Here is a 24,168-nt window from a genome sequence, read left to right on the forward strand (position 1 = left end):
TTGGCTAGCAAACTTATGGTACGCGGTTCGATTCTTGATCAGGACAAAAGGTACAATTTGAAAATTTTGTTTGTATTATAGGAAAAAGTGCTGACAAGTAACTAAAGTGAAAAATATACAGTGGGGAGCAAAAACGAGTGCATGTTGACCACTTAGGGGTATGCTTTATTTGTTCAATAAAAACCGTCTATTGAGTCCAAGTGCTACAAAATTTATTTCATTTATACTTTATTTGATGATAAACAAGACTGTACATTGCGACAAATGATATACCTATTGTAAACAAATAAAACTCCTTACACGATTGAGTGGTTGTAAGTCACTAATTTATTCTAAAAAATATTCAACCTTATATGTTAAATCTTAAACTACCTATAATTTAAATATTCTTAAAAAGTAAATATAAACAAATACTTATACAACCCTATCTTGTATTTGTTACCCCTTAGATAAGATTCTATGGCCACACATGTGCAGCACATTAGTGCGTTATCAGCCACCGCTGCATAGCCCAAAAATATTATATGCTTGGAAAAATTCTCCCCAAAGAAGATTGTGCTCATTCCCTCACATAATTTTCAATTCCACGAAATTTTTAAGTTCTTGGCACATTTATCTGTAAAACAAGTAATGTTGAAAAAATTATTCAATTTTATACATTTTTTAAATTTTACCTTTCGCCTGGACGGAGAATCGAACCGAGAACCATACAGATTGTAACCCAACACACTATCCACTGGGCTACATAGCTGTTATAGTCACCATTAGACAATTATCGTTATAAGTTACATTTATATAGCAGCGCCCACGAGCCCATGCAAACATAACATTATTTAACAGAAACATACATTTGTTGGCCACGTGGAGCAGTGGTTAGCATGTCTGCCTTGCATGCAAAGGGTCGTGGGTTCAATCGCTGCTCCGACCGAACACCATTTTTTTTTAATTTACACATTTTTATTTATATTATATTAAATTTTTATAATGAAACTTCGAAATGTGGGTTATTAAAGATTTACAGTCAGAAACCGTGATATAAAAGAAATGGACTGAGCTTTTAAATAATATATTATTTTTTTATTGCAAAAATAACAATAAAAGTTTGAAATTCTAGAAGAAATTCAAAAACTCTAACAAAAGAAGAACGTGGAGTCGAATATAAACATAAAGGGTGATTCTTTTGAGGTTAGGATTTTCATGCATTAGTATTTGACAGATCACGTGGGATTTCAGACATGGTGTCAAAGAGAAAGATGCTCAGTATGCTTTGACATTTCATCATGAATAGACTTACGATCTGCCACAACGTCGAATTTTCAGTGAATGGGCCCTAGAAAAGTTGGCAGAAAATCCGCTTTTTTATCGACAAATTTTGTTCAGCGATGAGGCTCATTTCTGGTTGAATGGCTACGTAAATAAGCAAAATTGCCGCATTTGGAGTGAAGAGCAACCAGAAGCCGTTCAAGAACTGCCCATGCATCCCGAAAAATGCACTGTTTGGTGTGGTTTGTACGCTGGTGGAATCATTGGACCGTATTTTTTCAAAGATGCTGTTGGACGCAACGTTACGGTGAATGGCGATCGCTATCGTTCGATGCTAACAAACTTTTTGTTGCCAAAAATGGAAGAACTGAACTTGGTTGACATGTGGTTTCAACAAGATGGCGCTACATGCCACACAGCTCGCGATTCTATGGCCATTTTGAGGGAAAACTTCGGAGAACAATTCATCTCAAGAAATGGACCGGTAAGTTGGCCACCAAGATCATGCGATTTGACGCCTTTAGACTATTTTTTGTGGGGCTACGTCAAGTCTTAAGTCTACAGAAATAAGCCAGCAACTATTCCAGCTTTGGAAGACAACATTTCCGAAGAAATTCGGGCTATTCCGGCCGAAATACTCGAAAAAGTTGCCCAAAATTGGACTTTCCGAATGGACCACCTAAGACGCAGCCGCGGTCAACATTTAAATGAAATTATCTTCAAAAAGTAAATGTCATGGACCAATCTAACGTTTCAAATAAAGAACCGATGAGATTTTGCAAATTTTATGCGTTTTTTTTTAAAAAAAAGTTATCAAGCTCTTAACAAATCACCCTTTACATAGATAATTTTATAATATACACATACATTTATTTAGGCGTGAACAGCTTTTTACTACCATTTAATACCATTTTAAATGCATTTAAAACTTATCGTGTTTTGTACTTAATTTTATTTTTACCTTTATTGCCGGTATTAAGTTGGCATTATCGCTTTGAAATGACCCTGTTTTGCCTTTAACTTTTCTTTAATAATTAATTTTAAACTTAAACTTTAAAAACTCGCACTTAATGCCTTACTTTATTTCAATAAATGCATTATTTTATTGCAAAAATAACAATTTTGTAACAAAAAACTGTTTTTGGTATAAAAGTTTGAAATTCTGGAAGGAATTCAAAAATTCTAACAAAAGAAGAACGTGGAGTCGAGTATAAACATATATAAACAATTTTTTTATATACACATAGATGGCGTTAGCAGTTTTTCTAGCATTTAACACCATTTTAAATGCACTTATCGTGTTTTGTACTTAATTTCATTTTTACCTTATAGACCGGTATTAAATGGGCATTACCGCTCTAAAATGACCCTGTTTTGCCTTTCAATTTTCTTTAATAATTCATTTTAAAGAAAATAAACGTTTTCAATTGTTTTAGCTGCAAAACTCGAACTTAATGCCCGCTTTTATATTTGAAGGTGTTGACGGACACCTCTCCTCTTGGACTACTTATTAATAAAGACGAACTAAACTTTGTTTTTATACATTTTACTATTTAATTTTTCACTATTTCCTCCTTTTTTCATTTTACTGTCCCAACTCATTTTTATGAAGATCCCTTTGTAATTTTTGTACGTATTCCACAGTCTTTTTTCTTTAATGTCCTTTGCCTGAATATTTTGACTTACTGCTCGTACGTTCCGATTTCTTTTAACGAACCAAGAAAAACATTGTGCCCATAATGCCAAAATGATAAACAAAACACCTATCCACTCATACATAAAATGCTGCTCTCAAGGCGAAAACACATGCTGTTTTTTCAAAAGTCTATTTTCTTGGTTCCGAATGTCTATTCTCTTTACTCCGAATACTCATTCTAATATTCAAATTAAATAATATTTAAACTTAAGCATATCAACTGTTTGGCCTTATCATAAAACAGTTTTCCGAAACAACATACAAGCAGTTTCACAGAAATTGCTCTTTTTTGATTATCTCGCTGTGTTATGTTGATATCTTTCGTCAACCCTCCTGGTTTCCATTTCTCCAATTATGGGCACACTGAAAAAAAGCATACTCGGTTCCAAAGATTTTGTCTTTACTTTAAAAAATTTGGTATTGATTCCGAGCCAAAGAAGCGGAGAATACAAGTAAGGATACTTTTAAGACACAATTCTCTTTTAAATTTAGGTTTTGTGTACTTGCTTCTAGGAAGCAAATTTTAATTTTTCGCTTTCTCAGCTTTTTTTCTTCATATGCTATCAAAGTCCTTTAAAAACGAGTTAACGGCAACTTTATTTTCCAAATTAGGACTCCACTTCCAGTAGAAATTATGCTATGTTTGAAGTAAAAAACTTCTTTAAAATAAAGTTTTGAAAAACATGTCCTATATTTGAACGATTTTTTGCTTTGTAGTAAAGATGCAAAAAGACAACAAATTTAAAGACAATTTCATTAAATTTAAAGAATTTTTCTGAATTATTAAAGTCAAGTTGACCTTAGCCTATAAATTTTTTCTTTCATGTTAAGATACCCATTTTTAAGTCAAATCACTTAATTATAAGGACAATACGACTTCATTGAAAAGTTTATCGACTTTTGGACAAGGAAAATAACTTTCTTTTAGAGAAATGCGTCTTCTATGCTAAGCAAAATTAGTATTCGTATTTTAAAGACATGAAATCTTTGACCTCACGACAATATTTTTTTCAGTGCACAATCTTTTTCTTGGTTCGTTAAAAGAAATCGGAAAGTACGAGAAGTAAGTCAAAATATTCAGGCAAAGGAAATTAAAAAAAAACAACGGTGGAAAATATACAAAAATTACAAAGGGATCTTCATAAAAATAGCGAAAGGGCACTATAACATACTCTTGTTAGAGTTGGGACAGTTAAATGAAAAAAGGAGGAAATAGTGAAAAATTAAACAGTAAAATGTATAAAAACAAAGTTTAGTTCCTCTTTATTAACAAGTAGTCCAAGAGGATTTGGCGGGCACCTTCAAATATAAAAGCGGACATTAGGTTCGAGTTTAGCAGCTAAAACAATTAAAAAAAATGAATTATTAAAGAAAAGTAAAAGGCCAAACAGGGTCATTTTAGAGCGATAATGCAAATTAATACCGGCCTTAAAGGTAAAAATGAAATTAAGTACAAAACACGATAAGTTTTAAATGCATTTAAAATGGTGTTAAATGCTAGTAAAAAACTGTTCACGCCTAAATAAATTTATGTGTATATTATAAAATTATTTATGTATGTTTATACTGGACTCCACGTTCTTCTTTTGTTAGAGTTTTTGAATTCCTCCCAAAAATTTCAAACTTTTATACCAAAAACAGTTTTTTGTTACAAAATTGTAATGTTTGCAATAAAAAAGTAGTATTTTATCCAAAAACTCAGTCCATTTCGTTTATATCAAGCACTGTTTCTGACTGTAAATCTTTAATAACACACATTTCGAAGTTTAAGGCAGACATGCTAACCACTGCTCCACGTGGCCAACAACTGTATGTTTCTGTTAAATAATGTTATACTTCCATGGGCTCGTGGGCGCTGCAAACTATGCTATATAAATGTAACTTATAGCGATAATTGTCTAATGGGGACTATAACAGCTACGTAGCCCAGTGGATAGTGTGTTGGTTTACAATCTGTTGGTTCTCGGTTCGATTCTCCGTCCAGGCGAAAGGTAAAATTTTAAAAATGTATAAAATTGAAAAATTTCTTCAACATTATTTGTATTCCAGAAAAAGGTGCCAAGATCTAAAAAATTTCGTGGAAGGGAAAATTATGTGAGGGAATGAGCACAATCTTCTTTGGGGAAAATTCTTCCAAGCATATAATATTTTTGGCCTCAAAATGCTTCCAAGCATATAATGTGTTTACATAAAACAAACATATTAATGTTTCGGCAGTATCCAATAATATATGTGCTTCCTGCAAAATATGTTTGGAACATATGTTAGAAAAGTGTTTTTTTTTTGAGGGTGTAGTAAAAATTACCACGATTTATACCTTAAGACAGTTTTACCGACAGTAAGTTCATTTTTTTATTATGGTGCACAAATTTTTACCAATTTTAAATAATTTTTTTACGATTAAGTATGTCTCCAACATTTTATGAACTAAACGTTGGTATAAAGTTCAATGAACGTACACATAAGTGATGTCAAACATCATTTTTAGTAATACTTTTAATTCATTATCGTGTTAGGTTAGGTTAAAGTGGCAGCCCGATTAAATTTCACGCTCACTTAGACTATTCAGTCCATTGTGATACCACATTTAACTAAAAGTACCTATTACATATGGGCACTTCTAGTCTTAACCACTGAACCTTCTCTATTATTAACTTTTGTGGAACCAACCAGATTGCTCCAAAAACATTAACAAACTGCTTAAGTTAACGTTTTCCAGGTCAGCCAGTAATCTAAAGCTATATGCTCCTAAAATTCGCTTACGCCTTACACAAAAAGCAGGACACTCACACAAGAGGTGTTTAATTGATTCCTTTTCCTCCACGTCATGACAGCTTATACAATAGTCATTATACTTCGCACCTATAGTTTTTGCAAATTCGCCTATCAGGCAGCGATCCGTTATAGCAGATATTAGGAGTGCTATCTGACGCCTTGAGAACACTAGCATATCTAGTGTGCGGTTTAAGTTTAAATGGGGCCATATTTGCTTGGTGTCGTTACAACCCTTGCAATTTTCCCATCGAATATTGGCCATCATAACAGCCTTCTCACGCAGTAAGAGCTTGCAGGTGGCCAGAGGCATACCAACAGATTCTAGTTCCCCTGGAATATGTAAGGTAGTTCCTAGCCTTGCTAACACATCTGCTTCACAGTTCCCCGGTATGTTCCTATGACCAGGCACCCATATTAGGTGAATATTGTACTGCTCAGCCATCTCGTTGAGAGATTTGCGGCAGTCTATGGCCGTTTTTGAGTTAAGGAACACAGAGTCCAAGGATTTTATTGCAGGTTGACTGTCTGAGTATATATTAATGCCAATATTTGTTGGAACATTACTTCTCAGCCAATTCACCACCTCTCTTATTGCCAATATTTCAGCCTGAAAAACACTACAGTGATTAGGTAATCTTTTCGCTATTCGAATTTCCAGATCTTTAGAATATACTCCGAACCCCACTTGTCCATTCAATTTGGAGCCATCAGTATAGAAATCTATATATCTTTTATTCCCCGGGGTCTGTGTACACCACGCCTCACTGTTGGGAATTAGAGTTTCAAACTTTTTGTCGAAAAGTGGTTTTGCCAGGGTGTAATCCACTACGTTAGGCACATCTGGCATTACTTTGAGGACCGAACTATGACCGTACATTTTTTCCGACCACAGCGATAGCTCGCGCAACCGCACAGCCGTTGTTGCAGCTGACTGTTTGGCCAAAATGTCTAAAGGCAATAGATGTAGCATGACATTAAGGGAGTCTGTTCCTGCCTTACTAAATGCGCCTGAGATACATAAGCTCGCCATACGCTGAACTTTATCTAAACAAGTCGGTTTCTGAAGTGCCGGCCACCAGACTACAACACCATATAGCATTATAGGTCTAACCACTGCCGTGTATAGCCAATGCACAATTTTTGGTCTTAGTCCCCACTTTTTCCCTATTGCCTTTTTGCACGAGTACAAAGCTACCGTGGCTTTTCTCGCCCTCTCTTCAATATTAAGCCTAAAATTCAGCTTCCTGTCCAAAATAACGCCAAGGTATTTTGCACACTAACCAAAGGGAATTTCAGTACCCCCTAAGGAAATGGGCCTAACCGTGGGAGTTTTGCGATCTTTGCAGTACATGACTATTTCTGTCTTTGCTGGATTTACACCAAGACCATTATCTTGCGCCCATTTCTCAGTCATCCGGAGAGCTCTCTGTATAATATCTCTGATTGTGGATGGGAATTTTCCCCTGACTGCTAGCGCCACATCATCTGCGTATGCCACCACTTTTATCCTTTCTTTTTCTAGAGAAACCAGAAGGTTGTTTATAGCAACATTCCAAAGAAGAGGTGATAGAACTCCTCCTTGGGGAGTGCCTCTGTTCACATACGTCTCTTCATTAGAAGTTCGTCTAACAGCCTAAGAATACCTGGATCAACATTCAGAGTTGTCAGTCCATTTAATATCGAGCTCGGATGGATATTATTGAACGCCCCTTCGATGTCTAGAAACGCCACGATTGTGTATTCTTTGACAGATAGTGAGCTTTCAATAAAGCTGACCAGTTCATGCAATGCGGTCTCAGTAGACCTGCCCTTCGAGTATGCATGCTATCGTTTCGAGAGCAAACCTGAATCCACGCTAGTTCTAAGATACATGTCTATCATCCTCTCCAGGGTCTTAAGTAGGAATGAGGATAAGCTGATTGGTCGGAAATCCTTCGCACTCGAGTGAGAGGCTTTTCCTGCTTTAGGTATGAAGACGACTTTTGTTTCCCTCCACTTTTCTGGAATATATGCTAAGTTTACACATTGTTTATATATCACCGTCAACCAGGGGATAATTCTTCCAGCCACTGCCTGTAACTCCGCCGGAGTAATTCCATCAGGTCCGGGGGATTTGAATGGTCCAAAGCTATTTAAAGCCCATTTTATTCTAGATTCCGACACAATTTCCTCGATAGGAAATGATCGCTGAGCCTCTGTTACACCGCCGGAACATGGTTCAACCGTCTGATTTCCAGGAAGTGTGTGTCCAAAAGTACCTCCAACGTCTCCTCACTGGACGTTGTCCAATTTCCCTCCGATGTTTTAATGAAACCTGGAGCGGTGTTAGTGGATGCTAGTACCTTCCGTAGTCTGGAAGCCTCTGACGTATTCTCAATACTGCTACAGTAATCATCCCAAGAGTTTTGTTGAGACCTTCTCAGTTCTCGTTTATATTCTCTCAGATTCATCTTGTAAGTGTCCCAATCCTTCGGAGCTCTTGTGGACTTTGCTTTGTTAAAGAGCTTCCTGCAGGATTTCCTCATATTACTTAACTCCGTAGTCCACCATGGCGGCCGATTTTTTCCCCTTGGCTTTCCTCTAGGGCATGCAGCTTTCAGTGAAATGTTGAAGGCCTTAGTAATCCGCTCCACTGCGTGTTCGATATCTTGCACAGTGCCCATATTTGTCTCCGGCACTTCCGGTATCATCAAATTGAACGATTCCCTATACCTATTCCAATCAGCTTTCCTAACATTTGGCGGAAATATGGTCTTTGAAGTACGAACAGCCAATCTGAAACTGATGTAGCGATGATCTGAGAAGCTATGTTCCCTCAAAACTTGCCACTCAGATATCTTATCATTCAGTTCCGGAGAGGTCAACGTTACGTCCAAAACCTCTTGTCTGTTCCTGGTGACGAAGGTTGGTGCATCTCCCTTATTGCAAACTACCAGGATAGTACGCAAAATAAACTCTATTAGCGACTCTCCCCTTGCATTAGTATCACTACTTCCCCAAATACTATGATGTGCATTTGCATCGCATCCCATAATGAGTTTTGTCTTTGTTTTTAGTGACTCCTCAACTAAGGTCTTAACGGCACAGGGTGGCATATCCCTATCATGTCCCATGTAGACCGAAGATACCCAATATTTGCATGTGGATATCTCTAGACTGGCTACGACAGTGTCTGCATTGCTCAATGAAGGAAGCAGAAACAAGTTTAGTTCGTTTTTAGCAATTATACATGCTCGATTTATATCGTTACCGGTATTATGCAAAAGTTTGAAACCCGGAGTGCTTAATTCACAGATCTTGTTCTTATATATGTATGGTTCTTGAATAAGAACTATATCTATGTCTCCTTTCATCAGGAGAACTTTTAAGGCAGCACAAGCGGCCTTACAATGGTGAAGATTTATCTGGAGGAACCGTAGAACCATCCAAATTTTCAACCACCGTCACATCAGCCGCTTCAATTGAGTCATCAAGGGCTTCCTCTTCACAGATCTCGGTGACTCTCGCAACAATCCGCGGTTCAGCTTTGGTGAGGCTTGAGCCTGTAGAAACTTCCCGCATATGATTTTCGCCATAGTCTGTAGGTTTTATGTCTCCTTCGGCTTCGCTAGGAGATTTTTTCACTGCTGACTCTACCGGAGGCTTGTCCGTTTCGGTATCCTTTGGCTGATCGCTTTTGTATACCTTCATATGGATATTATGAAAGCCATAACTTACGCGTCCTTGGGTCTGGGCTAGATATGGCAGCGACTCTATGTTTAATATAAACACCGCATGTCGTCTTGGTCCATCCACCTCATCCAAACGACCAACCTTCCAATCGGCGGTTGGAAGATCTGGGTTACATTCTTTTAGTCTCTCTAGTATTGACTCAGGATCAGGAGGGTTTGCCGGTATCCATGCATGTGCTCTAGGTTTAGCCGGTATGTCTTTTTTATCGACTAACTCCAAAGCGGCTCCTTCCCAAACTTCACCAATTAGCATCAATGCAGCTTTAAAGCAATCCATAGACCTCTGGTCTGCAAAAGCTATTAACTTATATCGTCCTTGATACCATCCAGCATCTTGCCGTCGAGGACTTGGTCCGGGAAACTTTTTTCGCACCTCTGAGTAGACACCAGACATCGCGTTCTCAATTTCCCCCCATTTTTGCCTTGGAATCATACCGTCCAATGCTCCTTTATTAATAATAGCCATCACAAGGCTGTCTTTTGCAACTGAGGCATACGATCTTTGATCCCGTTTAGAGGATGGTAGCTCATCCGGTGATCGTTCCCTTTTTCCAGCTTCAAGAATTCCTTGAGCCCATTTTAAGGAATCGCTTTGCTTAGCCGACAACGTGCTTGGGTCGACTGATCCTAATTTCTTTAGGATAAACAAAGCATTTCTTCGTTCCTTGAATCTCTTTCGAGAGGGATTGCCCCCTTTTGATGTCGTCACCTTAGAAAAGGTTCGACTTGCCAAAGTGTCACCGCCAGTCGACCCGTGTACAGGTCGATTAATTGGGCCTGACTCTTGGTCGCTGCCCAAATTTATAACTTCAGTCGTTACCCGTCCACTGGGCCCTGAAGTTAGCAACCCAGTGGATGACTTTGAATTTCGCTGCATGGTGGTTTATTATTTCCACCACACGTGAAATTCGTAATAAGTACTTATTACGATGAAATACTCCGCTATTAGAAAACACGTCCGTTCTGTTCGACGGTTAAATAATAATATCGTGTTAATATAAATTATTTTTTTCCAAAAATAAATGTATTTATTCCTCACTTTAATTAATCTTAAATAGTTTCAGCATCATTATTCGTTAATAACCCTAGTCTGGACTTTGTTTGAACACTGTCGTAAAAGTACAATCGAACAACGTTCCAAAAATGTGATAACATTGCTAATTTTTTTGTAAATACTCTTGGGTATATTACATGTTATCACAAGCCACGATCATAGGGGCGCTCTATTTGAATGCCGTACTCCAAATGAATATGTTGGGGAATTCTTTCCAGGTTTATAGTTTGTTCGGTCATAGGCATTTGAAGCAGGCCCATATATTTTCGCATGATAAAAGGTACGCGGTGCTAGTGAATATTCCGGAGCTCTTGGTGAATAGGTTTTCAAATTTCGGGGATTGTAATTTGCGGGACCAGGTGAAGCACTTTTAGTTTTAAGACTGGTACGCATGCCACTGTTTTGGGGAGCAAACAAAAAACATAACAGCTATTAGCCAATTCGAAAAGAGAACTTTGTGCAGACATACATGCTAAATGATGGAGCCGAAGGTTTTTTGCAAACTTATCACATATGCCATATGTGTTTGGTCCCGGACACACAATCTTGGTTCGTATTATAGTTCGACGCCCAAGCGAATACGATGGTAAACTGTTCGAATTTATATAGCGTGATTTACTCAGATCATAATTCGCTGGACCGGGACCAATATTTTTTGAATCTGTGCAAGAGAAGAAATAATGAAAACTCAACATATGCTAGTAGTATGTTCTACACACACACCTTTCATAAAAGTCCTTGGTGCCAACGTAAAAGCAAATGGCTTAGCTGGTCCATATCGTGTTAAGGCAGAAACATTATAACTTGGTCCCGGAACTATATTCTTGGTACGAAATTTCGTGCGTGCACCAAATGAATATTGTGGCATACGCTGCTTCCTCTGATCGTGATTCTCATAGCCTATAGTAGGTGACAATGTATAAACGGGACCTGGACCTAGAAAACAAAGAGCGGATGTTTTACCCTAAAAACATCTCGATATACATAAATTGTTCCGTACCTGTAGAAGCCATTGCGTCTTATTAGTCACCATATACCAACGAACATTTAAAGCGTGAAATTGATGCAGAAATTTAAATAAGAATAATTGAAAATGGAATAGAAAAAATTGCTTAACTAAAAATACAATAGAAATGAAAAATAATGTTTTTAATGACAAAAATAGAATGGTTAATGTGATCCATGGAAAAGCAAGTAGGTTAGGTTGAAAGGAGAATCCCAAGGCATATTATTTCAATATTTGGTTTTTTCCCGTCTACAAGAATTTAGTTTTTCTCTTTTTGAGGTATCTTCACAATAGCACTCGAATGTTGCTAGCTACGATAATGTTTAAATAAATTTATGTGTATATTATAAATTTATGTATGTTTATACTGAACTCCACGTTCTTCTTTTGTTAGAGTTTTTGAATTCCTCCCAAAAATTTCAAACTTTTATACCAAAAACAGTTTTTTGTTACAAAATTGTTATTTTTGCAATAAAAAAGTAGTACTTTATCCAAAAACTCAGTCCATTTCGTTTATATCAAGCACAGTTTCTGACTGTAAATCTTTAATAACACACATTTCGAAGTTTAAGGCAGACATGCTAACCACTGCTCCACGTGACCAATAACTGTATGTTTCTGTTAAATAATGTTATGCTTGCATGGGCTCGTGGGCGCTGCAAACTATGCTATATAAATGTAACTTATAGCGATAATAGTCTAATGGGGACTATAACAGCTACGTAGCCCAGTGGATAGTGTGTTGGCTTAAAATCTGTTGGTTCTCGGTTCGATTCTCCGTCCAGGCGAAAGGTAAAATTTAAAAAATGTATAAAATTGAAAAATTTCTTCAACATTATTTGTATTCCAGAAAAAGGTGCCAAGATCTAAAAAAATTCGTGGAAGGGAAAATTATATGAGGGAATGAGCACAATCTTCTTTGGGGAAAATTCTTCCAAGCATATAATATTTTTCGCCTCAAAATGCTTCCAAGCATATAATATGTTTATATAAAACAAACATATTAATGTTTCGGCAGTATCCAATAATATATGTGCTTCCTGCAAAATATGTTTGGAACATATGTTAGAGAAGTGATTTTTTTGAGGGTGTAGTAAAAATACCACGATTTATACCTTAAGACAGTTTTACCGTCAGTAAGTTCATTTTTTTATTATGGTGCACCAATTTTTACCAATTTTAAATAAATTTTTTACGATTAAGTATGTCTCCAACATTTTACGAACTAAACGTTGGTACACGCTCATAAAAAATCGCTTCTGTAACATATACTCCCAAACATATTTTGCTTCAAGCATATACATTTTTGGCTATTGCCCAAACATTTATATGTTTGATCTCTTCCAATATATAATATGTTTGAAAGCATATTGGTCTAAACAATATATGTTTCGGTAGTCAATTTCCAAACATTTTGTATTTTTGCATCCAAATTCAATAATGTTGTCTTCCAAAAAACAATATGTTATTATGTGAACATATAATATGTTTGGAAGCATATGTTTGGAAGCATTTTGCCCTAGTCTGGACTTTGTTTGAACACTGTCGTAAAAGTACATTCGAACAAAGTTCCAAAAATGTGATAACATTGCTAAATTTTTTGTAAATACTCTTGGGTATATTACATGTTATCACAAGCCACGATCATAGGGGGCGCTCTATTTGAATGCCGTACTCCAAATGAATATGTTGGGGAATTCTTTCCAGGTTTATAGTTTGTTCGGTCATAGGCATTTGAAGCAGGCCCATATATTTTCGCATGATAAAAGGTACGCGGTGCTAGTGAATATTCCGGAGCTCTTGGTGAATAGGGTTTCAAATTTCGGGGATTGTAATTTGCGGGACCAGGTGAAGCACTTTTAGTTTTAAGACTGGTACGCATGCCACTGTTTTGGGGAGCAAACAAAAAACATAACAGCTATTAGCCAATTCGAAAAGAGAACTTTGTGCAGACATACATGCTGAATGATGGAGCCGAAGGTTTTGCAAACTTATCACATATGCCATATGTGTTTGGTCCCGGACACACAATCTTGTTTCGTATTATAGTTCGACGCCCAAGCGAATACGATGGTGAACTGTTCGAATTTATATAGCGTGATTTACTCAGATCATAATTCGCTGGACCGGGACAAATATTTTTTGAATCTGTGCAAGAGAAGAAATAATGAAAACTCAACATATGCTAGTAGTATGTTCTACACACACACCTTTCATAAAAGTCCTTGGTGCCAACGTAAAAGCAAATGGCTTAGCTGGTCCATATCGTGTTAAGGCAGAAACATTATAACTTGGTCCCGGAACTATATTCTTGGTACGAAATTTCGTGCGTGCACCAAATGAATATTGTGCCATACGCTGCTTCCTCTGATCGTGATTCTCATAGCCTATAGTAGGTGACAATGTATAAACGGGACCTGGACCTAGAAAACAAAGAGCGGATGTTTTACCCTAAAAACATCTCGATATACATAAAGTGTTCCGTACCTGTAGAAGCCATTGCGTCTTATTAGTCACCGTATACCAACGAACATTTAAAGCGTGAAATTGATGCAGAAATTCAAATAAGAATAATTGAAAATGGAATAGAAAAAAATTGCTTAACTAAAAATACAATAGAAATGAAAAATAATTTTTTTAATGACAAAAATAGAATGGTTAATGTGATCCATGGAAAAGCAAGTAGGTTAGGTTGAAAGGAGAATCCCAAGGCATATTATTTCAATATTTTGTTTTTTTCCCGTCTACAAGAATTTAGTTTTTCTCTTTTTGAGGTATCTTCACAATAGCACTCGAATGTTTCTAGCTACGATAATGTTTAAATAAATTTATGTGTATATTATAAAATTATTTATGTATGTTTATACTGAACTCCACGTTCTTCTTTTGTTAGAGTTTTTGAATTCCTCCCAAAAATTTCAAACTTTTATACCAAAAACAGTTTTTTGTTACAAAATTGTTATTTTTGCAATAAAAAAGTAGTACTTTATCCAAAAACTCAGTCCATTTCGTTTATATCAAGCACTGTTTCTGACTGTAAATCTTTAATAACACACATTTCGAAGTTTAAGGCAGACATGCTAACCACTGCTCCACGTGACCAATAACTGTATGTTTCTGTTAAATAATGTTATGCTTGCATGGGCTCGTGGGCGCTGCAAACTATGCTATATAAATGTAACTTATAGCGATAATAGTCTAATGGGGACTATAACAGCTACGTAGCCCAGTGGATAGTGTGTTGGCTTAAAATCTGTTGGTTCTCGGTTCGATTCTCCGTCCAGGCGAAAGGTAAAATTTTAAAAATGTATAAAATTGAAAAATTTCTTCAACATTATTTGTATTCCAGAAAAAGGTGCCAAGATCTAAAAAATTTCGTGGAAGGGAAAATTATATGAGGGAATGAGTACAATCTTCTTTGGGGAAAATTCTTCCAAGCATATAATATTTTTGGCCTCAAAATGCTTCCAAGCATATAATATGTTTACATAAAACAAACATATTAATGTTTCGGCAGTATCCAATAATATATGTGCTTCCTGCAAAATATGTTTGGAACATATGTTAAAGAAGTGATTTTTTTGAGGGTGTAGTAAAAATTACCACGATTTATACCTTAAGACAGTTTTACCGTCAGTAAGTTCATTTTTTTATTATGGTGCACCAATTTTTACCAATTTTAAATAAATTTTTTACGATTAAGTATGTCTCCAACATTTTATGAACTAAACGTTGGTACACGCTCATAAAAAATCGCTTCTGTAACATATACTCCCAAACATATTTTGCTTCAAGTATATACATTTTTGGCTATTGCCCAAACATTTATATGTTTGATCTCTTCCAATATATAATATGTTTGAAAGCATATTGGTCTAAACAATATATGTTTGGATAGTCAATTTCCAAACATTTTGTATTTTTGCATCCAAATTCAATAATGTTGTCTTCCAAAAAAACAATATGTTATTATGTGAACATATAATATGTTTGGAAGCATATGTTTGGAAGCATTTTGCACACAAAAATATTATATGCTTAAAAAAAATTTTCCCAAACAATATTGTGCTCAAAATTTTATTTATTTATTTATATATTTACAATCATAATGAATTATGAAAATAAACAGGTAATATAGGTGCTAACAACATAGGTTTTCGAACTGAATGCTCAAAATTTTGTTTCTGCCTAATTGTACATTCCCCCACATCTTTCTCACTTCCACGAGATTTTTTAGTTATTAGCACCTTTTTCTGTAATACAAACATTTTAGAAGAAATTATTCAATTTTATGATTTTTTTATTTTAATTTTACCTTTTGCCGGACGGGGATTCGAACAGCGGACCACACAGTTTGTAAGGATCAAAGAAGTAGCTGATCAATTGCCCAAGGAAAAATAAAATGTTAATTTTGTAATAACAAGCAACAACCACCAACTTAATTCAATATCGCTCCCTGTTAAATAGCGCTCCAAGCTACTAAACACATATATGTTTATAGGCTATTTCTAAATTAATATATGTTTGCATCCAAGCATATTATATTTACAAACATTTTATGTCCCAAACATAATATGTTCTAACATATTAACATATATGTCCCAAACATGTTATGCTAGTTTATGAACATTATATGCTTGCACTCAAAAATATGGTGTTTAAAAATTTGTTTTCCAAACATATAATGTTTATAGCCAGACATATGAAAACCAGTCTTTTTCATCCGTGTATAAAGTTCAATGAACATACACATAAGTTATGTCAAACATAATTTTTAGTAATACTTTTAATTTATTATCGTATTAATATAAATTATTTTTTACCAAAAATAAATGTATTTATTCCTCACTTTAATTAATCTTAAATAGTTTCAGCATCATTATTCGTTAATAACCCTAATCTGGACTTTGTTTGAACACTGTCGTAAAAGTACATTCGAACAAAGTTCCAAAAATTTGATAACATTGCTAAATTTTTTGTAAATACTCTTGGGTATATTACATGTTATCACAAGCCACGATCATAGGGGGCGACGATCTCACGGCGGCGGGTTCTACGCACCGGATTGACCCGATGGATACCAGCCATCGGCCAGCGGCTGCCACCTCAGTGTACGTGTTGTCTCGTCCATTTTTTCGTGTTGGAGAAGGTGCATCCCGGGGAGCCTTCTCCGCCTGCTTTTGGTCCGAGCCGGGATAGAGGAAACCCCCGGACCATGGTACTGTGCCGTCTGCCGAAATCGAATTCACCATCGCTCGGTTTCGGTGAGGTGTAACCGGTGCATGGAATGGGTGCACTTCCGGAATTGCTCCGGCCTAACATCGCTGCGGGAGTATAGTCAAACTGACTTCGTGGCAGGATGCTGTGCCAATGACAGCAGCAGTGGGTCATCTGATTATGTGACCCCACCGACTTCTCCCGCACAACAATATTCTCCGCCGCAGCATCTTACACCGAATATTGTTGTACCAGTTCCGGAGAGTGCATCATTTTTGCAATTTAATTGCAACGGGCTCCGTGGTAAGATTAGTGAGATCGTAGACTTTATGAATCGGAAAAGGATAAGGGTCGCGGCGATCCAGGAAACAAAGCTGAATCCCACCTGCAGCCTACGACATTGTGATGGGTACAATGTCCTACGGAAGGATCGCAAAAGAAATGGAGGTGGTGGCCTGGCTTTCATATTACACCGTTCCGTGCAGTATAGACCTATCACGCTTGTGCTAGACACTAATGACCCGTACATGGAATGTATGGGGGTAGCAGTTAAGTGTGGGGCTGCCGAGATAGAGCTATACAATGTGTACATACCGCCGGTTGGTAGCTGTGCTCCTGGTTATAGCCCAAACATTGAGTGGTTGTTGAGCGGGCATAACCGATTGGTTCTAGGAGATTTTAATGCCCACCATGAACTTTGGCATTCTCTCCTGGGTAATGACCAGAGGGGCATAGCTTTGGCAGAGCAGATAGACGACTCCACATTTTGCACGGTGAACGAAGAGGCCCCCACGAGAATTATGGGTGACTGCAGCAGTTCGCCAGATTTATCGTTAGCATCGCCTGGTCTGATAAATGACGTCTCCTGGCAACCCGTCATTTCATTGGGTTCGGACCACCTCCCCATAATTCTCACCATCAACCGACCCTCCGATTTCATAACCTCTGAACGCCGGACGTTTATTAATCAAAAGAAAGCCAACTGGGAAGGCTTCAGAGAATACACCGATCGCCGCTTCAGTGAGCTCCCGTCCCCCTCACATGTTCATGTTGCCCAGAGGGAGTTCCGGGACATCATCAACGCAGCAGCCGCTCGCTTCATACCCGCTGGTCGAATTGCCCAGGTGAGGCCCAACTTCCCAGCCGAAGCGGCGGGACTCGCAGACGAGCGTGATGAACGCCGTCGTGCTAACCCTGCTGATCCTAGAATCAGAGAACTAAATCTAGAGATTAGTAAGATAGTCGACGAGCACAAGCGGAACACTTGGTTAGAGCACCTGAAGCAATGTAACTTAGGAACAGGAACTGGTAAATTGTGGTCAACAGTTAGAGCCCTCTCGAACCCCTCCACAAGGGATGATGGGATTTCAGTCACATTTGGCGACGTGACTGTGACTGATCCGAAGAGGTGCGCCAAATACTTCAACCGACAGTTTGTCGAGCATCCCGAGAGTGATAGAGCGAAACGGAGAGCCACCCGTCGTGTACGTGGTCTCCGAATCGATGACACACCACAATTTACTGCAGCCGAAGTTACCAATGTCATCAACAGCGCGAAACCATCTAAGGCGCTGGGCCCTGACGGAATTTCAATGCTAATGCTGAAGCATCTGGGAATACTGGGAGTTGAGTTCCTGACCAGACTCCTCAATTTGTCTTTGGAATCACACATTATACCCGATGTCTGGAAAATGGGAAGGGTGATTCCACTACTGAAACCGGGCAAAGATTCGAGCAAAGGTGAATCGTACAGACCGATATCCCTTCTTTCGCCAGTAGCCAAGACACTTGAGGCATTACTCCTCCCCAGCCTTGTGGAGAATTTTCCAGCTGCCCACCATCAACATGGATTCCGTAAGGTACATAGTACGACAACAGCCTTACATGCCATTTCGACACATATTAATAAGGGACTTAACCAGCCCAGGCCGTGTCACAGGACGGTCCTCGTGGCGCTTGACCTATCAAAAGCATTCGATACGGTCAACCATGCCACATTATTTGAGGACATCGAGAATACGTCCCTACCGGCAGGAGCGAAGCGTTGGGTGCTGAATTATATGTGTGGACGCCAGTCGTACGTGGAATTCAGGGACAGAAAGTCAAGACCGCGTAGAGTTAAACAGGGAGTTCCCCAAGGTGGGGTGATATCTCCGGCACTGTTTAACCTCTACATGTCCTCGATTCCACCCCCTCCTGACGGCGTCGAGATTGTATCATATGCGGATGACTGTACAATCTTGGCATCTGGGCCCAATGTTGATGACATTTGCGATCGGTTGAACGTCTACATAGCTAATCTTACCAGTTATTTCACTGCGAGAAACTTGAGGATATCCCCCACCAAATCCTCAGCCACACTATTTACTACATGGACGGCAGAAGTGCGCAGGCAGTTGAATATCAGAGTCGATGGAGTAATAATTCCGACCACAAATTACCCCAAGATTCTTGGGGTCACATTCGACAGCCTTTTTAGGTCATCTGCCCATGCCACTGCAATTTGTAATAAGCTCCGTGGTAGAAACAAGGTCCTCAAGTCACTAGCCGGCAGTACTTGGGGTGCGGACAAAGAAACCTTGCTAACTACTTACAAGGCAATTGGCCGGTCAGTGGTAAACTATGCAGCGCCAGTGTGGACACCGCAGACCAGTGATACGCAGTGGAATAACATACAAACCTGCCAGAACGCTGCTCTTAGAACTGCGACTGGGTGTCTCCGCAGCACACCCCTGGATCACCTTTATGTGGAGACAAAGATCATCCCTGTGCGAAGACACAACTACATGTTGTCAAAGCAGTATCTCCTGGGTTGTTATCGCAGTAATCATCCAAACCACCATCTTATGGATACACAACCACCACCCAGGAACGTAAGGGTTGATATACATAATCTAGAGCGCGAGATCCAGCGCTATAAAAGAGAGCCTCTAGATCAAGCAGCGTACCAGGCAGGTTTGAACAGGATTCATGAGGATACTGTAGCTGAAGCGGTGAGAAGCTACAAGGTTAATCCTGTTCTTGGAGTCCGACCACCGCCCATAGCACCGGAGGAAAGAGACCTCCCACGGCAGACTAGGGTAGTTTTGGCCCAATTAAGATCAGGCAAGTGCAGCCGCCTCAATTCCTACTTATCGGTGATTGATAGCAGCGTAGCTGACGTTTGTCCAATTTGCAACCAAGGGCCACACGACACGCGTCATCTTTTCTCTTGCCCAGCCAAACCAACCCGACTTACCACCAGATCACTCTGGACACACCCCATCTTAGTCGCAGAGTTCCTTGATCTGCCAACAAGCTGATGTACCAAGCGTATAACATGAAATGGATGAGATCACAATAAACTGTTACAACAACAACAACACGTGACCAATAACTGTATGTTTCTGTTAAATAATATTATGCTTGCATGGGCTCGTGGGCGCTGCAAACTATGCTATATAAATGTAACATAACAGCTACGTAGCCCAGTGGATAGTGTGTTGGCTTAAAATCTGTTGGTTCTCGGTTCGATTCTCCGTCCAGGCGAAAGGTAAAATTTAAAAAATGTATAAAATTGAAAAATTTCTTCAACATTATTTGTATTCCAGAAAAAGGTGCCAAGATCTAAAAAATTTCGTGGAAGGGAAAATTATATGAGGGAATGAGTACAATCTTCTTTGGGGAAAATTCTTCCAAGCATATAATATTTTTGGCCTCAAAATGCTTCCAAGCATATAATATGTTTACATAAAACAAACATATTAATGTTTCGGCAGTATCCAATAATATATGTGCTTCCTGCAAAATATGTTTGGAACATATGTTAAAGAAGTGATTTTTTTGAGGGTGTAGTAAAAATTACCACGATTTATACCTTAAGACAGTTTTACCGTCAGTAAGTTCATTTTTTTATTATGGTGCACCAATTTTTACCAATTTTAAATAAATTTTTTACGATTAAGTATGTCTCCAACATTTTATGAACTAAACGTTGGTACACGCTCATAAAAAATCGCTTCTGTAACATATACTCCCAAACATATTTTGCTTCAAGTATATACATTTTTGGCTATTGCCCAAACATTTATATGTTTGATCTCTTCCAATATATAATATGTTTGAAAGCATATTGGTCTAAACAATATATGTTTGGATAGTCAATTTCCAAACATTTTGTATTTTTGCATCCAAATTCAATAATGTTGTCTTCCAAAAAAACAATATGTTATTATGTGAACATATAATATGTTTGGAAGCATATGTTTGGAAGCATTTTGCACACAAAAATATTATATGCTTAAAAAAATTTTTCCCAAACAATATTGTGCTCAAAATTTTATTTATTTATTTATATATTTACAATCATAATGAATTATGAAAATAAACAGGTAATATAGGTGCTAACAACATAGGTTTTCGAACTGAATGCTCAAAATTTTGTTTCTGCCTAATTGTACATTCCCCCACATCTTTCTCACTTCCACGAGATTTTTTAGTTATTAGCACCTTTTTCTGTAATACAAACATTTTAGAAGAAATTATTCAATTTTATGATTTTTTTATTTTAATTTTACCTTTTGCCGGACGGGGATTCGAACAGCGGACCACACAGTTTGTAAGGATCAAAGAAGTAGCTGATCAATTGCCCAAGGAAAAATAAAATGTTAATTTTGTAATAACAAGCAACAACCACCAACTTAATTCAATATCGCTCCCTGTTAAATAGCGCTCCAAGCTACTAAACACATATATGTTTATAGGCTATTTCTAAATTAATATATGTTTGCATCCAAGCATATTATATTTACAAACATTTTATGTCCCAAACATAATATGTTCTAACATATTAACATATATGTCCCAAACATGTTATGCTAGTTTATGAACATTATATGCTTGCACTCAAAAATATGGTGTTTAAAAATTTGTTTTCCAAACATATAATGTTTATAGCCAGACATATGAAAACCAGTCTTTTTCATCCGTGTATAAAGTTCAATGAACATACACATAAGTTATGTCAAACATCATTTTTAGTAATACTTTTAATTTATTATCGTATTAATATGAATTATTTTTTACCAAAAATAAATGTATTTATTCCTCACTTTAATTAATCTTAAATAGTTTCAGCATCATTATTCGTTAATAACCCTAATCTGGACTTTGTTTGAACACTGTCGTAAAAGTACATTCGAACAAAGTTCCAAAAATGTGATAACATTGCTAAATTTTTTGTAAATACTCTTGGGTATATTACATGTTATCACAAGCCACGATCATAGGGGGCGCTCTATTTGAATGCCGTACTCCAAATGAATATGTTGGGGAATTCTTTCCAGGTTTATAGTTTGTTCGGTCATAGGCATTTGAAGCAGGCCCATATATTTTCGCATGATAAAAGGTACGCGGTGCTAGTGAATATTCCGGAGCTCGTGGTGAATAGGTTTTCAAATTTCGGGGATTGTAATTTGCGGGACCAGGTGAAGCACTTTTAGTTTTAAGACTGGTACGCATGCCACTGTTTTGGGGAGCAAACAAAAAACATAACAGCTATTAGCCAATTCAAAAAGAGAACTTTGTGCAGACATACATGCTGAATGATGGAGCCGAAGGTTTTGCAAACTTATCACATATGCCATATGTGTTTGGTCCCGGACACACAATCTTGTTTCGTATTATAGTTCGACGCCCAAGCGAATACGATGGTGAACTGTTCGAATTTATATAGCGTGACTTACTCAGATCATAATTCGCTGGACCGGGACCAATATTTTTTGAATCTGTGCAAGAGAAGAAATAATGAAAACTCAACATATGCTAGTAGTATGTTCTACACACACACCTTTCATAAAAGTCCTTGGTGCCAACGTAAAAGCAAATGGTTTAGCTGGTCCATATCGTGTTAAGGCAGAAACATTATAACTTGGTCCCGGAACTATATTCTTGGTACGAAATTTCGTGCGTGCACCAAATGAATATTGTGGCATACGCTGCTTCCTCTGATCGTGATTCTCATAGCCTATAGTAGGTGGCAATGTATAAACGGGACCTGGACCTAGAAAACAAAGAGCGGATGTTTTACCCTAAAAACATCTCGATATACATAAATTGTTCCGTACCTGTAGAAGCCATTGCGTCTTATTAGTCACCATATACCAACGAACATTTAAAGCGTGAAATTGATGCAGAAATTTAAATAAGAATAATTGAAAATGGAATAGAAAAAAATTGCTTAACTAAAAATACAATAGAAATGAAAAATAATTTTTTTAATGACAAAAATAGAATGGTTAATGTGATCCATGGAAAAGCAAGTAGGTTAGGTTGAAAGGAGAATCACAAGGCATATTATTTCAATATTTTGGTTTTTTCCCGTTTACAAGAATTTAGTTTTTCTCTTTTTGAGGTATCTTCACAATAGCACTCGAATGTTGCTAGCTACGATAATGTTTAAATAAATTTATGTGTATATTATAAAATTATTTATGTATGTTTATACTGAACTCCACGTTCTTCTTTTGTTAGAGTTTTTGAATTCCTCCCAAAAATTTCAAACTTTTATACCAAAAACAGTTTTTTGTTACAAAATTGTTATTTTTGCAATAAAAAAGTAGTACTTTATCCAAAAACTCAGTCCATTTCGTTTATATTAAGCACTGTTTCTGACTGTAAATCTTTAATAACACACATTTCGAAGTTTAAGGCAGACATCCTAACCACTGCTCCACGTGACCAATAACTGTATGTTTCTGTTAAATAATGTTATGCTTGCATGGGCTCGTGGGCGCTGCAAACTATGCTATATAAATGTAACTTATAGCGATAATAGTCTAATGGGGACTATAACAGCTACGTAGCCCAGTGGATAGTGTGTTGGCTTAAAATCTGTTGGTTCTCGGTTCGATTCTCCGTCCAGGCGAAAGGTAAAATTTAAAAAATGTATAAAATTGAAAAATTTCTTCAACATTATTTGTATTCCAGAAAAAGGTGCCAAGATCTAAAAAATTTCGTGGAAGGGAAAATTATATGAGGGAATGAGCACAATCTTCTTTGGGGAAAATTCTTCCAAGCATATAATATTTTTGGCCTCAAAATGCTTCCAAGCATATAATATGTTTATATAAAACAAACATATTAATGTTTCGGCAGTATCCAATAATATATGTGCTTCCTGCAAAATATGTTTGGAACATATGTTAGAGAAGTGATTTTTTTGAGGGTGTAGTAAAAATTACCACGATTTATACCTTAAGACAGTTTTACCGTCAGTAAGTTCATTTTTTTATTATGGTGCACCAATTTTTACCAATTTTAAATAAATTTTTTACGATTAAGTATGTCTCCAACATTTTATGAACTAAACGTTGGTATAAAGTTCAATGAACATACACATAAGTTATGTCAAACATAATTTTTAGTAATACTTTTAATTTATTATCGT

At 37.2% G+C, this 24,168-nt stretch overlaps 3 protein-coding genes across 8 annotated transcripts; all 3 read right to left on the reverse strand.

Moving 5' to 3' along the window:
- Positions 1-10,675: 10,675 nt before the first annotated feature.
- LOC142230411 (uncharacterized) lies at positions 10,676-11,387 on the reverse strand. Its single transcript, XM_075301057.1, has 3 exons — positions 11,243-11,387; positions 11,024-11,180; positions 10,676-10,916 (listed from the first exon to the last, which is right to left on the reverse strand). The coding sequence occupies exons 1-3, from the start codon at positions 11,385-11,387 to the stop codon at positions 10,676-10,678; spliced, it is 543 nt and encodes a 180-aa protein (XP_075157172.1).
- On the reverse strand, positions 11,280-14,129 carry LOC142221585 (uncharacterized). 5 transcript variants are annotated; one of them, XM_075291326.1, is made up of 6 exons: positions 14,013-14,129; positions 13,736-13,948; positions 13,484-13,673; positions 13,151-13,411; positions 11,520-11,537; positions 11,280-11,455 (listed from the first exon to the last, which is right to left on the reverse strand). In XM_075291326.1, exons 1-6 carry the CDS (start codon positions 14,023-14,025, stop codon positions 11,413-11,415), a joined length of 738 nt encoding a protein of 245 aa, XP_075147441.1. In that variant the 5' UTR covers positions 14,026-14,129; the 3' UTR covers positions 11,280-11,412. The 5 variants fall into 5 exon arrangements, with proteins under 5 accessions (XP_075147441.1, XP_075147442.1, XP_075147444.1 ...); XM_075291327.1 differs by lacking the exon at positions 11,520-11,537; XM_075291329.1 differs by lacking the exon at positions 11,280-11,455 and having other exon boundaries at positions 11,520-11,635.
- LOC142221586 (ciliary microtubule associated protein 1A-like) lies at positions 14,046-23,021 on the reverse strand. 2 transcript variants are annotated; one of them, XM_075291332.1, is made up of 5 exons: positions 22,847-23,021; positions 22,570-22,782; positions 22,318-22,507; positions 21,985-22,245; positions 14,046-14,129 (listed from the first exon to the last, which is right to left on the reverse strand). In XM_075291332.1, the coding sequence occupies exons 1-5, from the start codon at positions 22,857-22,859 to the stop codon at positions 14,126-14,128; spliced, it is 681 nt and encodes a 226-aa protein (XP_075147447.1). In that variant the 5' UTR covers positions 22,860-23,021; the 3' UTR covers positions 14,046-14,125. The 2 variants fall into 2 exon arrangements, with proteins under 2 accessions (XP_075147447.1, XP_075147446.1); XM_075291331.1 differs by lacking the exon at positions 14,046-14,129 and having other exon boundaries at positions 21,740-22,245.
- Between the last annotated feature and the right edge of the window lie 1,147 nt (positions 23,022-24,168).

Source organism: Haematobia irritans, chromosome 1 (genome assembly GCF_050003625.1).
Source record: "Haematobia irritans isolate KBUSLIRL chromosome 1, ASM5000362v1, whole genome shotgun sequence".
Classification (NCBI taxonomy): domain Eukaryota; kingdom Metazoa; phylum Arthropoda; class Insecta; order Diptera; family Muscidae; genus Haematobia; species Haematobia irritans.